A 15,011-nucleotide genomic window follows, 5' to 3' on the forward strand; every position below is an offset into this window, starting at 1 on the left:
GTAACAATATAGAACAACCTTAAAGTCGCTTAGTCAATTGTCCAATACTAAGCCTGGTGTAATGTTATAAAGCAATAATCTAAATCCTTAAATTTAGCCCAACAAGTTTTTAACACTTTCAATGTAAACATTTTCAAACTTGTGCAGTAAGGATGCAACCATTCACTTTCCCCATAATTTGGTTCAATGGTGCATCAATCAAATGGTTTGGTTTTAAAATGTGGCATCCCTATTCACAAGCTAAAAGTCTTTTGCCCTGCTTACTGTCTTTGAAATCTGTGTGGAAATTACAATTTGGTCTGACTAATTTCTTTTCTAAATGTGTGCTTTTTAATAAATATTTTTAAATACCTAACAAGTTTGCAGTTTTTCAGTAGAATTATCAAGATAAATAGACTTGTTAGCTCGTTTTGTGTGGACATACTAGAAAAAGAAATGGCCCAAAATTCCTTAACTGAGCTGAATCGTTGGAATCCCCATAAAAATGATCAAAAAGTCAAATAAAAAATGGGTGACGTAAAAACATAGGCTAAATGTTGACACTGTCATGGTTACAAACTGTTGAGGGACTCTATGTGTTTTTTTTTTTGTATGTTTGTTTTTGGGCATGGTAGAAACCACAAAGACCTTTTAAAACCAGATTACAGTATTTTATTTGGATTTTTTTGCACACAACACAAAAACAATCCCAAACTTAAAGAGCCCACGCTCAGTTAATGTCTTTTTAAATAATAGGAAAATACAAATATTTTAGACAGTTGAATTGATTAAATGACTGTTTATTCTGCATTACTTATTAATAAGTATAAAACAAATGCAAACATTCCAAAATAGAAAAGAATTGAGACAACGGAAAAATAAAATATTGTCTTTAGTTTTGACCTCTATGAAAATCAAAGGTATCCCCAGGATTAAGGATTCCTTGTTAGATCACATCCTTGTGAGGAGAGTGTCCATTTCACCAGATGTTTGAAGTTCAACCTAATGGGAGTGCATCAACTCAAATGCTTTTCTCATCAACAGAAGAGGAGGATATAGAAATCTTTTTTTTAAATTTTAAAAATCTGTCATTCTCTCATTCTATTTATATATATATATATATATATATATATATTTGTTTTTTTGTTTTTAATAAAATAAATCAACAAACAATAAAAACAATGTTTATTCACCCAAACTGTGCATGCTTCAAACATTTAACTGCACCATCTTGAGGATTGCATAGTGTAGAAGTTATAATAGTAAAACAGGAGTGGAAACTAGAAGAAGCCCTTGTAGACTTCCTGGCGAAGCAGGTTGATGTTCTCAGGTTTTTGTTTTTTTACAGTTGGGATTTAAGAGGGACCCGTCTTGAAAAAATGCTGACATGTTATGAAGTCAGACCAGATTGCATCATGGGACCACAGGGTCCGTCCCTGCATTATGAGTTTTACTCCCTGAATGTAGAACTTCATACAATCTACCCCCATTTCCCTGTGCAATCAAATGAAATCTACCAAAATCAGTTCACTACTTCCTGCACTCGACAGCCGTGCTGCCATTCTGGATGCAGGATTCACTTTTTAGTTGGCTGCCAAATGGAGCCAAAGGAAAAACCAAAGCAGAGCATGGCTACAATTTCATGTAATGTGAAAGCGGGGTAATTGAAGACCACAGAGTAAAAGAAAATCCTTTAACTCCAACCAAAGTGCATCAATACAATGAGAATCAATCCTGTCTATTATTAATAATTAGAGGACTGACCTGGATGAATGTTGTGACGGGATAAAAACCTATTTACATTTCAGGATTCATTACTGAAAAAACTACAAGCCACAACAAACATCATTTAAATTATGACAGAGATCACAAGGAAAGCACAAGATTGCAAGATACCAAATGCAGTTTGCAAGTGCACCCTGATGCGAAACATTTTGCTTGGAGGCGTCTTTCCTTGCCAATCACAGATGTTTTCAATGTGGCTCAGCTTTGCAGCTGCATACCCAAGTGATTAAAGAAAATCCAGTGACTGAATACAGACGACTCTTGACACTTGTTTCTATTGACTACAACAGCAATGCCTTTAGAATTTCAAATGAAATATTTACAAAACCGTATCAAGACAAACACGGGTGAAACGTTTCCATGGAAAGCCAGAATGTGCCAACAAACGGGTACCTTTTCAGCAGCATAAGTGCAGTGAATATCAGATGACAATAGTGGTTCTTGGTTTCACAAAATGATCTGGTAGCCTGAAAACAGAGCATTGGTCCAACCCCTCAAACAGCTCCCCCTACTGGCTGACAAGAGAAGGCTCTTGCCTTTAACAGTGCTAGCTAGCCCTTCCTGTAAACCCGAACACTCTCACCCCAGATTCGGAAAATATCCTATTTCTCTTAACCTGTAGTCAAAATGCCTCCCTTGTATAATAAAATAGAGGATTTTGATAAACTTTAGTGTCATAACAAAGCTAACAATGTGCTAAAGCAACTTCTTTAGCCTTGCATAGCCAAATAAAAGGCTTGTGCAACTGTTATTTACAATCTTCTCTCTGCTAATGTTTCAGTATTGCGCTTAAGTTTGCATGCAGAAACTAACAATTCAGAGCGGAAAGTTATTTATAAATGTATACAGTTAAAAATAACTATACAGTAACATACAGTATCTAAAATACAAGAAGACTTTTGTTACACTGCAGAATATGGCCTCTTTCCTCTTTGTTTTGAACGTGTTATATCACGATTTCCAAGTCAAAGGAGAATCCGCATAATAAAAGTGGAATCAGGAATGTATGGCTGAAGTCTCGTAAGGCAGGAATTATTTTAGAGGATGAAAATGTATTTGGCTTCGTTCTAATAGGGGAAGCAGTAAGCTTTCATTTTATGCCCACTGCTCTTTTCATAATATCTGGTTAAAAAAATGACTCAGAACATGCATCAGTTTGAAACTTGCATGTAAAAATATTTCACATACAGAAACAAAAGCAGATTTTCACAATGAAGATGATCCACTGTGCTACTTTTCAGTCCCTCCAGGGGTTTTTTGTCTGTTGTTGCTTGATTTTTGTTGAACATATAGAAAAAGTGACAACAAAACTCCAGTTTAAATCAAAAGAAAGGGGTCAGATAACTCACTCCACTGTTACCAATGTTAATGTTACATGAGTATTTTCTCCTCTTCATTTAAACACCACACACTGCATTTACTGCACCTTTAGGTGTTTTGATTGAACTATTATTTGTAAACATATTTGTTTCGTTTCTGTTTGTGCAAACACATACACTCTGTTAATGTAAACCTTCATAACTTCTGTTTCACTTTTATTTGATCTGGAATTGAATGACAGTAACAGACGTTGATGCATCACTGTGACGACACCTTTTTGTGACTGGAATCTTTTAGTTTTAGGCGTTCTTTCGAACGTCCAACAGGTTTATATAAAAGTTAAATTTAAGACTTTCTATGGTCTCTTAAAGGTCATGTCACAGCCACTATGTACATTTTTCTCATTTTCCACGGATGAGATGTGTCTTTTGTGATACATAGTTTATACGCAATTATTACGTAAATCTCCCACAGTTGTGTGTGATTTTTGCAAGGTGCATCCGCAAAATTTTGGCTTTCCACAACCTTTCCACGTCTGTCTAACAGACTTTTCATGCATGTGCCACAGATGTATAACTTTTATATCGCGTATGCGCCGCACATAGTACTTTCAAATTACATAATTGACGCACAAATCACTAATGAATTGCATATAAACAACGCAATAATCACGCACAGTTCATGCTCTACGATGATTTACATGTTCTTTGCGTGGTTTATTCATGCTACTTCCATGGTTTTAACATGGCTCATTAGTGATAAATCTGTAGAAATTTCATGTAAAAACCACAACTTTTCTCCCTTTTTCCACATATATTCACGTATGACCAATTTTCATCCGTGCACTTTGCTCAAACTGTACGTAGTGGCTGTGTGACGCGGCGTTAAAACTATATTCATTTTTCATTTGACTGCTTACTTAAACCTTAAAGGAAAAAAAGTGAACTAAACCTAAAAAATGCCCCACTGGTCTCAACCAAGTCATAAAAAAAACAGGAAACCTTTTTAATCATGTTCTGTGACATTTCCACTTGCTGGTCATGACTCTTCAGTCGGTGTCAGCGTTAGAGTTGTGAATCTGTCAAATTTCTGTTTTGTTTTTGGTTAAACAAAAACTGATGCCACTTTCTTTGTCATTTAGATATTTAAAAAAAATAAGTTTATACCAATATCCTTTAAGACCAGTCTAGACAAACTAAATATTCTTTTATGTCTTATTTGAGGTATTGCTGAGTGTAAAGCTGAGTGTAAAGTCCAGGGTGGGTATTTCACAGTAAACCATTTGATGGAGTAACCCAGTCTGTTCCACAAACCACTCACTGTCATTCGTATTATTTGTATCATTTATATCATTTGTATTGAACCAAAAGATTTAGCATCATTTGTCCTTATTGGAATTTTCTGGACTACAATGATTTAAAACAATTCAATTGAATAAAGCTCTGTTTGATGTTTTTGTCATTTTTGTGTAGTGCTTTGAGACAATCTTGGTTGTGAGGTGCTGTTTTATAGATAAATGGAAGAGAACCGCGTTCTATGAGCATTCTTCATATGAAGTGCTAAATGAGGACTAAATAAATATTGGGTTAAATTTTGTCAAATTGTGAGTATGGGAAATATTTAAGATGAATTTGCATTAAAACTTGCAACCCAACATTACAAACTCCTAGAGGGACTGCCTTTTACCCTTTCTTTAACTGAAAAAAGTGACTCAGACTTTCTTCGGATTTCAAAGTTAAATGTCGCTTCTGTCTTATTTGCAAAATTCTATCAATATATAAAACCACAGTGAACAATGCCAAAACCAATTACAGGCATGCAGTGGCCAAGATATGCTGGTGTCACACAGGGCTGGGTGTCAGCACATGTTGGTTCATGCCTCAGACGCACCACCCAGCCAGTCACTCCAATGATGGTGCTGAAGAGAAGCAATAAAGGCCGGTCCACCTGAAGTGCTCACATGTTGTAAGCAACGTAGATGGGATCAAGCTGGTCAGCAAGGAAGGAGTCCCGTAGGTGCATGCGCTGCTTCTCTCCTCTCGAGTTGATGGGTATGACACCGGGGTCCACGATGACCACCACGCCCACAATGAGGTGGTGCTCCTCGAGGACCACGTTGGTGATCAGAGGAACCAAGTCCAGGGCGTCCTGCTCCGAACCACACAGCTCAGACACCACCACCAGGAGGTTGGTCCATGTAAAGACAGCACTGTGAAGGAAAGGATAACCGTGATTCACTGCTCTTTTAACTTGCTCATCCGTTACCATCCAATAACCTAAAAGAAGGAAAATCCTGTGAGAACTGGTGTTTAGACGTCAATCAAAACATAGTAATGACTTTCCTTTCATAAGAATTAGTACATAAAATTTCAATCTCATTTACTTGACTATTTAATATTATGCTTAAAGCGCCTATACCATGCAAAATCAACTTTTTGAGCTTTTAAAAATAATGTTTATTCCTCACAAAAATTCCTCACAAAGCTGTATTTCGATCCATTCACACCCAGAGAAAGGCGGGGTCACAGATCGAGTCATCTTACTCCTATTTCATGAAAAAACATGTTTTTTTAGTGTGCCAAAGGTAATATATTATCATATATATGGATGTAGTTTACTTTGAAAGGATGAAGAAAAGCATGATCATTTTATTTAAATTATTTAAAAACAAGGTAAGTACGTCACAAAATGGATGGAATAACAAACATTTCCCTCCTCCAACTCCCTTTTAGGCAAATAATCAAACTATTTAAAAATCATTATATTTTATTAATTCAATGTAATATATATGTATGTGTGCTATATGTCAATTTATGATTAGGAACAATTGTCATGTCAAGTTTATAGAATCCTTTTATTGTATTTATTTTTAACAAATTTATGAATTACTATTGCAAATAGATTTTACATATCTATGTGCCTTTATTTAATTTTTTTGCCTTGTTTTACTTTTTTGGAAAATACCAATCAATCAATCAAATATGAGTTCTAAGGCTAAGCTTCTCCCAGAAAAAACTTTCTTTGAAATGTACTCCAACAAAAAAGAAGCAGTATTTTATTTAGGTGTGATAAATGAAGGCTCTTTTTCCTCCTCCATGTAGTGGGACTCTTCTAAAACACAGGATTAGTGTTGGTTTTCCGGCCTTCTCTGTTTTAGCTCTGGCTTTTCCAAGAAGTGCTGTTGACTGTATTTCTCACCTCTCAGCAATACTTCGATGAGCTCGAGAAACGGATGTTTCGATGTCAGTGGGGTGGTAGCGCAGACCCCGCAGCTCCAACGTCTCATCCAGTGAGCCCACCACAAAAAGAGCGTCATGGCGGTCTGAGAGCACAAACACGGGCAGAATCAGAAACCCAAACCAACAGGCTTTGCTTTTGATGGACGTTGGAGCTCTGTCACTCTGTTTACCCCCGCTAGCATCCAGAAGCTCTGTTCTCTTCACAAAACCCAAATAACCAGTTCTGGCCCACAGAGTGTGTGGGTCTCCAAAGCTGAGCTTGGTGTTGAAGTGGTCAGCCTGGAGACCTTCCTCTCCATAGATGGTGTAGTAACCACTGGCATTATGGGGGCTATTCACCCAGATCTGACAGAGATGGGAGGGAGGTGTCACTCTATACCGTGCAGCTGTCATCACAGCCAAAGAAGAAGAAGCTTTTTTGCCCTACCTCGCCTAAATGCGAGTCCCCAAGTGGGCCTTTGGTCTCTGGGTTTACTATAATTACTCGAACGCCTGGCAGTATCTGGATATGATAAGAACAGATTGTTAAAATGTCTTCAGTGAAGGATTTCCCCGTCTGCAACTTCTCTCACCTTGCCAGACTCCATAAGAGGGAGACTCTGAGGTGCTCCTCTTTCCACCAGCCTCACTCTGAAAGAGATTAGATATGTATAAATCTATGCATGAATACATATTTGAGACATGAGACCAGAAGTTTGGACACACCTTCCCATTCATTTGAATGAGAAGGTGTGTCCAAACTTTTGGTCTGTACTGTACATTAAACAAAATTCTTGTGGTCATTTATTAAATGAATGGTACATTCTAAAACATGCATATGTACAGTACTTACTATTATTTTAATAATGACATTTTATACCATGCTAGTGTCAATAAAAAAATAAGTTTATAATGACAAAAGAGTCAAATTGAAATATATACAAGCAAAAAAAAATTGAAAGTCTCATTCTGATCCTCTTCTGATCAACTTTCAAAGCGTTTCCAGCTGTCTTTTAATTATGATTATGCTGTTTTCTTGGCAAAAAACTGTGGTGCCCCCCTTTTCCCCCCCTGTTACTGAGAGCTCTCTGTTTACACTCTCTCGTGCTAGCTTACAGACCCTCACAACCTAACATTAGTAGTACAACAAAATGGTGAGCAATATCAGAGATATCTCAGTTTAGAAACAGATTCCAGCTCAGACGAGGAAAACAAAGACATTCATGGATCTATTTGTCTGACAGTGGATGAATCAGAATGGAGCGGAGCAGTTACAAGTTACAAGTTTTTACAAATTATATTTTTTCATCTGCTCCTGATTCACAACATTCATTCATTCATCTTCTTGACTGTTTATTTCCTTTCGGGGTCACGGGGTTGCTGGAGCCTATCCCGGCCACTTGGGCGTAGGCAAGGGATGCCCTGGACTGGTCGCCAGTCTGTCGCAGGGTGGAATATCCTCAATCACACATCCATTCACTCTCACACCTATGGACAATTTAGAGTTGCCAATCGACCTATGAAGCATGTTTTTGGATGGTGGGAGGAAGCCGGAGATCCCGGAGAAAACCCACGCATGCACGGGGAGAACATGCAAACATGCAAACAATTCACAACAATTTGAGTAAATAAATACTCAGAAATGCAACTTCCATCTTTATTTTCTCTGTCTATGTCCTCCACCATCAGATAAATGCCACAAGAACATCAAGAGTGGGTAACGGAACTAACATAAGTTGATTATTTGTGTATTTTCTTTATGTGTATTATTAAACTAATGGTGATTCTATTGTACATGTGTCATGACTGGATTCAAACTGGATTCTGGAGAAATCTCTGTGGGCAAGAGACAAAGGTATGAAAGCAAGAACATTGTCTGGGTCTATCAAAGTCCAGACTACAGAGCTCCTCAACAAGAACATTGTTGATCAATTTGTTTTACAAATTCACCCATTAATTCAGCCTGAACCATGAGGATATAAAACAAAAAAAGAAAAAGCAAATATTGTAAAGTCAACAGGCTGCTTTTTAAAAGCTCAAAACCCAGCATCTGCAAAGGGTCGGGGCTACTTTATGATTTCATTTTACTGGCTTGCTTTTCTAACATCATTATTAATGAAAACCGTTTCCATAACTCGCCTGTCATGGCGCAGAGACTTCATGTCTACATAAACCGTGCAGGGATCAGGACCAGTGGTACCCTGTAAGACCCAAAATAAGTTAGCACAAGATTTTTCTAGGCAAGATTTGAAGTTGACATATGCAGCCATATTCAGTCAGGTGGTTTACCTGCAGACAGACCGCCAGGTTAACTCTGGAGCCAAACGCGGTGCTGACCGCTCTGGAGGACAGTCCCACATCCTTAAACAGCTTGGAAAAGGACTGTGAGAGAGCAAGGCGAGGCCGCTCCTCTGCAATCACCACACAACTCCGCACGCATGACAGGTTGACACCTCGGGCCTGAAACACAAACACAAACACACACACACAACAGTATGATTTACGACACCCAATACTTTGTGAAGAAGGATTCTTTGTGTGTAGTCCTTACTTTCAGCAACTCTGTCTGAGTGCCCAGGCCTTTGGTGCAGAGCTCCATCACAGAGTAAGAACAAAAGGTGTCTCTGATGCGATACTGGCTGAGCGTGCTAAGCCACAAAGACAAGCAGCTCTCCAGCTCAAAGGGAGGAATGAGGATGGACTGATGACCTGAGTAAACACTGACAGAAAACATCCCAAAGAGCCGTGATGTGAGTTCACATGCATGACCAATCGGTCTACAAAAGTATGCGAGCGTGTGCCGTTACCTTGCGAGGCACCACAAGACAAAGCCCAGACCGCAGTATGGATCCAGACAGATGGCTATTTGGCGAGAGGAGTAGAGTTCACACTGGAGCTTGATGGAGCGACACAACGCACTGACTGCTGCATGAGAGATCTGATACAAACACACCGAAGAATCATCAATCAATTATCTAGAAAACAACTGTAAAGCAGAAGTCATTGTAAACTGGGGAGGATGGTGGTGGTGGTGGTGGTGGGGGGGGGAACCAATGAACACATAACTACTTGTTTAATCTTATTTAGATTAAAAAAATGTGCTCATGTAGAGATGCACATTAGTGAATTGCAAAAGTATTCACCCCCATTTAGTGTTTCAGTACCTCAAAACCTGGACTTGCCATGGATTGTTTAAGATTTTGCATCCTATACATTACAGAACATGCCCACACTTTTAAGATGTTCTATTATTTTATTGTGAAGTCAACAACAATCCCTCCATCCATTTATTAATCAGCTGTATGCCTCTTGGGTCCACAGAGCTGCCAGAGCATAACCCGGCTACTGCCGAGCAAAGACGGTGTCGCAGGGCCACACAACGCACAAACAAACTCACTCACACCTAGGGACACATCACAGTAACCAATTAACCAATGAAGCTATTGAGTGAAGTTATTTGACCGTGGGAGTGAGCTGGAGTGCCCGGAGAAAACCCACAGATGGACGTGGAGAACATGCAAACTCCACCCAGAAAGGACCCAGCAGAGATTTGAACCAGGGCCTTCTCACTGAGGCGAAAGTGCTAACCACTGGACCACTGTGCAGCCTCGCAACCAACAAATAGTACAAAATATACAGAAAGTCAACATACAGAACTGTTCACCCCCTAAAGTCAATAGTCTGTAGAGCAGCAGTCACAGCTCCAAGTCCCTTTAGGTTCATCTCAGTGAGCCTGTCACATCTTATCACTGGGATTGTTGCCTATTCCTCCCTGTTAAACGGCTCCAGCTCCTTCAGGTTTGATGGTTTGCACATGTCAACATCACACTTTAAGTCTGACTGTAGATTTTCTGTTGGATTGAGGTCTGGGCTTTGGGCCATTCCATCACATTTGCATGTTCTCCTTAAACCACTATTGTGTTGGATTTGCTGTGTGTTTGGGGTCATTGTCCTGCTGGGAGGGGAAGCTCTGTTCTAGCCTCAGATCACACGCAGAGCTCTACAGGTTCGGCTCAAGAACCTCCCCCCAGCATGATGCTGCCACCACTCTGTTTCCCAGTGGGGAATTTGTGTTCTTTGAGTGATGGGACATGTGGGGTCTGCATGTACTGTTTCCTTGGACGGCTAAAAAAGTTCAATTTTAATGTCATTGGACCAGACCGCCTTCCTCCAGACATCTAGGGAGTGTCCCACATGGCAAAGTCAAGATGTAGCATTCTGCTATAAATCCCAAATCTATAAGATGTGGAGCTTATTGTCGTCCTATGTACAGATACTTCTGTGTCTGCTGTTGATCACTGCCCCATAGTTAGTATGCAGTCTTTCTGATCTCTTTGACCGGTCAGTGGGTCTTGGTCAGCAGCTGTCTCTTGGCAGAGTTCCTGTTGTTCCGTGTTCATTCCATTTGCTCAAGGATTGTACTTCTGGAAATCACAAAAGGTTTGGATTTTTTATCCAACCTTTCCCCCCCAAAAAAAGTGTTAAGGGGGGGGGGGGGGGGTAGAAAGGTTTAGAGAACCACTGGTCTAACCCACCTAATAATGTTTAGAGATGAATGTGATTGGAGTTCATGGTGACTTTGATGGTCAGCTGAAACCCAAACTATTGAACAAATGTGTTTGTTCAATTTTTAACCACACAATAAGCGGAGGAGAAGTGCAGGACTTGAACTGAGAGATTGTTTTACTTTGCAGCGTTCATGTTTGGACTGAGAAGATGAGTTTAGAGGTTTTACCTTGACACCAGTGAGCATGCCTGTAGTAGACACACTGAAATCTAGATAAGCTATCATCTCTGCAGTGGGCGGTTTATAAATTTGTGGAGGTCGGCGGCGAGGAAGATCATCTGCAAACATAAACCCAAAACAAGCAATAAAACAAAAAGGAACCATTTAGCTTGTGCTGTCATTTATTTAGAAATTTACAGAGTTCCCTCGCTATATCATGGTTCACGCTGTCTCACAGGGTTTTTTTTAACAGCACACTGTGTTCTGTGTCCTGATTGGCTGGAGACCTTGTCAATCAATCTCCTCTGTGCAGTGCCTGCTATACAGATACATGCTGCTCTCCAAAGCTACATAAATCTGCAAACACAAGCAGATCCTTGCTATATTTCTAGAATCCTAGACTTATTATTCTATGAAGGTCTAAAGAAGAAAGAAACCTGTGAAAATGTTCATGTCTGTCTGTAGAAAGTGTGTAGTGAGGAGTTTTAAGGCAGAGTCACACAGCCACTACATATATTTTGTGCCTTTTCCACATATGAAATGTGTCTTTCATGATCCATGCATGATATCTGAAATTCATATTTGTTTCTAGCATTTGTCATTCGTCGATCTGCAAAGATGTCCGTCGAGGGTTTCGGCCAACGGCTCTTTACGCGAATTCGGTTTTGGAGCTTTTTTTAAAGTTTTTGATTGGTTGAAAATTACACAGTTTATGTGTATTTGACACAGTTTAGATGCAGTTATTACATAAATCGTATACAGTTCTACCAAATTTTTGTGAAATGCATCTGCAAATTTGTGGCTTTTCCACCGCCATTCCACTAATATCTAACAGACTTTTAAAGCATGTACCACAAATATACAACTTTTGTATTGTGTATATGGCACACATATCATTTTCATATTACATAATTGCTGCCCAAATCACTAATGAACTCCATATAAACAGCCCAATAATCTCGCACGGTTCCTGCTCTATGTTGATTTACGTGTTCTTTGCGTGGTTTATTTGTATTTCTTCTGTGGTTTTAACATGGCTCATTAGTGAAAATTGAGAAATTCTATGTGAAAATTTCCCATAGAAGCCACAACCTTTCTCCTTTTTTCCACGTATATTCACGTCTGACCAATTTTCATGTGTGCAACATGTGCAAAATGTACGTAGTGACTATGTGACACGGCTTTTACTGCCTTCAAACATCTTTACTCCTACTTTATGGATTTCCCCTATCACGGGGTATTTTCTAGAATGTAACCCCCCCGTGATAAATGAGGGAACAGTGTATGTAAAATGATGTAAGTGCATCTCAATAACGAGTTTATCTGAACTGCATAACATGGTTTCTACCTGTATCAATAATTGTTGGCCAAGTCTTAATGTTGACAGAGACGGCAGCTTCTTTGGAGCGCAGAATTCTCATGAGGTTTTGAGTTGTAAGGATACATCCAGCTTTACTGACCTAACAACAACAAGAAACAGGCATTAGAGACATTATAGAACCCTTACATAAACAAATATAAGAAAAATGCATCCAATAGGAGAAATAAAAACACTTTAACAAACCAAACACCAATAAAATGCGGAAATAATACAAAGGTTCTGGAAAATGCTCCTAGAAATGAACTGACACAAGCTACAAAAATGCTCATGGAGCCTCCCACTCACATCAATAATCATCCGGACGGTTGGCAGCGTGGCAGCCAGGTTCTGAGGATGTGGAGGTCGGACATTTACAGGAACACATCCAGCATATAGACAACCGTAGAAGGCTGCAATCAAATCAATGCCTGAAAAAGAGTCAAACACAAAGACATAAGATGGTTTAGTTTCACAGTAATTCATATTTATGGAGAAAAAAATGTGCATAGAAAGTCAAAAGTACTTGCCAGGAGGATAAAGAAGAACCACATTGTCACCAGTGTTGATGCTACCTTTCTCAGTGAGAGCTGCAGCGATCTTCTCTGCCCGTTTGTAAAGCTGGACACAAGTGGCTGTTCCTACAGTCACACCCTGACAAGAAACCAGCAGCTTACAGTTTATGTCAAAACATCTCAAACATTCTGATCGACAGAACACTGGCTCAAATCTGTATATTCAAAAGAGACGGTAAAATGTCTGGACAGTTCAACTTGGTACCTTTGCATTCAGGAGAACATAGAGGACGTGGTCTGGATCAGTTTGGGCCCTCCACTGAAGAGCCTCGGTTAAATACTGATGCTGCAAATAGAAGAAAAGATTCAAAAACATATTAGTATGCCTGAAAACTCTACATGTAAATAAAAAGCCAATGTGACATAGGAGTTCACGACTTTAAAACAAATGAAGCTTTTAAAATAACAACTGTGAATGGGGAAATATTAAATAAAGGATAACCACACATGGTGTGTATCATGTAGAAACAAACAACCATGCTCAGAAACATCACAAAATAAAACACAAATACAAAACAGATTAGAGTATGACCAGAATGACAAAGGGGTTGGAGGAGATGCCTAAAGGGAACTAATGTTCTTACCATCACAGTGGGCCACATACAGAGCTACACCCAGAGAGAAAGGAGAGCACACAGATGAAGCGCTTTTCTCTATTAGGTCAGAATTCTACAAAATCCTGTCATAAAGACTTTAAGGTTTTTTTGTTAATCACATGCACGGTTTCTGATGTTGTCAGAGGACATGCTATTAACAGTCAACCGGGTCGACAACCAAGTTTAGTTTTTATGTCTTCACAGGATAAACAGGATAAACTACCTTGCGGACCAGATCCTGGTCTTCGATCAAGCCGAGGTCCCTTCCTGCGGCCTGAGCGATCCGCTTCCCCGCCACCAGGTTGCCCACCATGACAGATGCAGGGCCAACACCAACTACAATAGAAAAAAACAAACTGTAACCAGAAAGTAAGGTGGAGCCAAGAATAGAAAAAAGTTCTCCCAGGGAAAAAGATGAGAGGTCTGCAATTTTCATCATAGATACACTTTAACTATGAGAGACAGAGTGGGGGGATTTCAGAAAATCCCATTGTATAATTTTTTAAAGAAATAAATTCCTCGGTAAAATAAGTATTTTGTCAACTACAAACAAGCATGATTCCTGGCTCGCACAACCTGTAACTTTTTCTTTAATAAGAAATATTCATGGCACCTTTTTGAACCGATCGTCTGTAAAGACACCCGTCCACAACCTCAAACAGTCACACTCCAAACTCCACTGTGGCCAAGACCAAAGAGCTGTCTAAGAACACCAGAAACCAGATTGTTGACCTGCACCAGACTGAATCTGTAATAGGAAAGCAGCTCGGTGTGAGGAAATCAACTGTGGGAGAATTTATTAGGAAATGGAAGACATACAAGACCACTGATAATCTCAATCTGAGCGTCAAAATGATCACAAGAACGGTGAGTAAAAATCCCAGAACCACACGGGGGACCTAGTGAATGACCTGCAGAGAGCTGGGACCAAAGTAACAAAGGCTACCATCAGTAACACACTACACCACCAGGGATTCAAACCCTGCAGGGCCAGACGTGTCCCCCTGCTAAAGCCAGAACATGTGCAGAACCGTCTACAGTCTGCTAGAGAGCATTTGGATGATCCTGAAGAGAGCAATGAGAAAATCATACTGTATGAACAGATGAAACCAAAATAGCATTTATTGGGAAAAACTCAACTTGTCATGTCGGCAGGGACAGGAATGGAGGTGGAAACGTCATGCTTTGGGAATGTTTTTTGCAAAGGGACCAGGATGACTCAGCAGTGTTAAGGAAAGATTGAATGGGCCATGTATCTTTAGAATTGGAGTGAAAACCTTCTTCCATCATCGATGGGATTGAAGATGTGACTGAATCGATGACAACCATCCCAAACACACTCCCCGGGTAACAAAGGAGTGGCTTCATAAGAAGCATTTCAAGGTCCTGGAGTGGCCTAGCCAGTCTTTGGACCTCAACCTCAGAGAACATTTTCAGAGGAAGTCTGTGTTGCCC

General features: G+C 39.7%; 1 protein-coding gene across 4 annotated transcripts in view; it reads right to left on the reverse strand.

Annotated features, from left to right (window-relative positions):
• Positions 1-628: 628 nt before the first annotated feature.
• The window catches only part of LOC101162194 (disco-interacting protein 2 homolog B-A), a 57,793-nt gene continuing 43,410 nt past the window's right edge, over positions 629-15,011 (reverse strand). For 2 of the 4 annotated variants that reach the window (XM_020701452.2, XM_011494574.3), the window contains 16 exons: positions 13,780-13,892; positions 13,545-13,568; positions 13,166-13,246; positions 12,916-13,039; positions 12,695-12,816; positions 12,377-12,488; positions 11,038-11,147; positions 9,110-9,240; positions 8,854-9,022; positions 8,592-8,762; positions 8,442-8,503; positions 6,896-6,953; positions 6,751-6,825; positions 6,494-6,668; positions 6,283-6,406; positions 629-5,293 (listed from right to left, as the gene is read on the reverse strand). In XM_020701452.2, coding sequence (XP_020557111.1) covers positions 5,041-5,293; positions 6,283-6,406; positions 6,494-6,668; positions 6,751-6,825; positions 6,896-6,953; positions 8,442-8,503; positions 8,592-8,762; positions 8,854-9,022; positions 9,110-9,240; positions 11,038-11,147; positions 12,377-12,488; positions 12,695-12,816; positions 12,916-13,039; positions 13,166-13,246; positions 13,545-13,568; positions 13,780-13,892 — 1,904 coding nt within the window. In that variant the 3' untranslated portion in view covers positions 629-5,040. The remainder of the gene's footprint in view (positions 5,294-6,282; positions 6,407-6,493; positions 6,669-6,750; positions 6,826-6,895; positions 6,954-8,441; positions 8,504-8,591; positions 8,763-8,853; positions 9,023-9,109; positions 9,241-11,037; positions 11,148-12,376; positions 12,489-12,694; positions 12,817-12,915; positions 13,040-13,165; positions 13,247-13,544; positions 13,569-13,779; positions 13,893-15,011) is intronic. The other 2 variants (XM_020701453.2, XM_004086148.4) reach the window with 1 other exon arrangement.

Source organism: Oryzias latipes, chromosome 5, assembly GCF_002234675.1.
Source record: "Oryzias latipes chromosome 5, ASM223467v1".
Classification (NCBI taxonomy): domain Eukaryota; kingdom Metazoa; phylum Chordata; class Actinopteri; order Beloniformes; family Adrianichthyidae; genus Oryzias; species Oryzias latipes.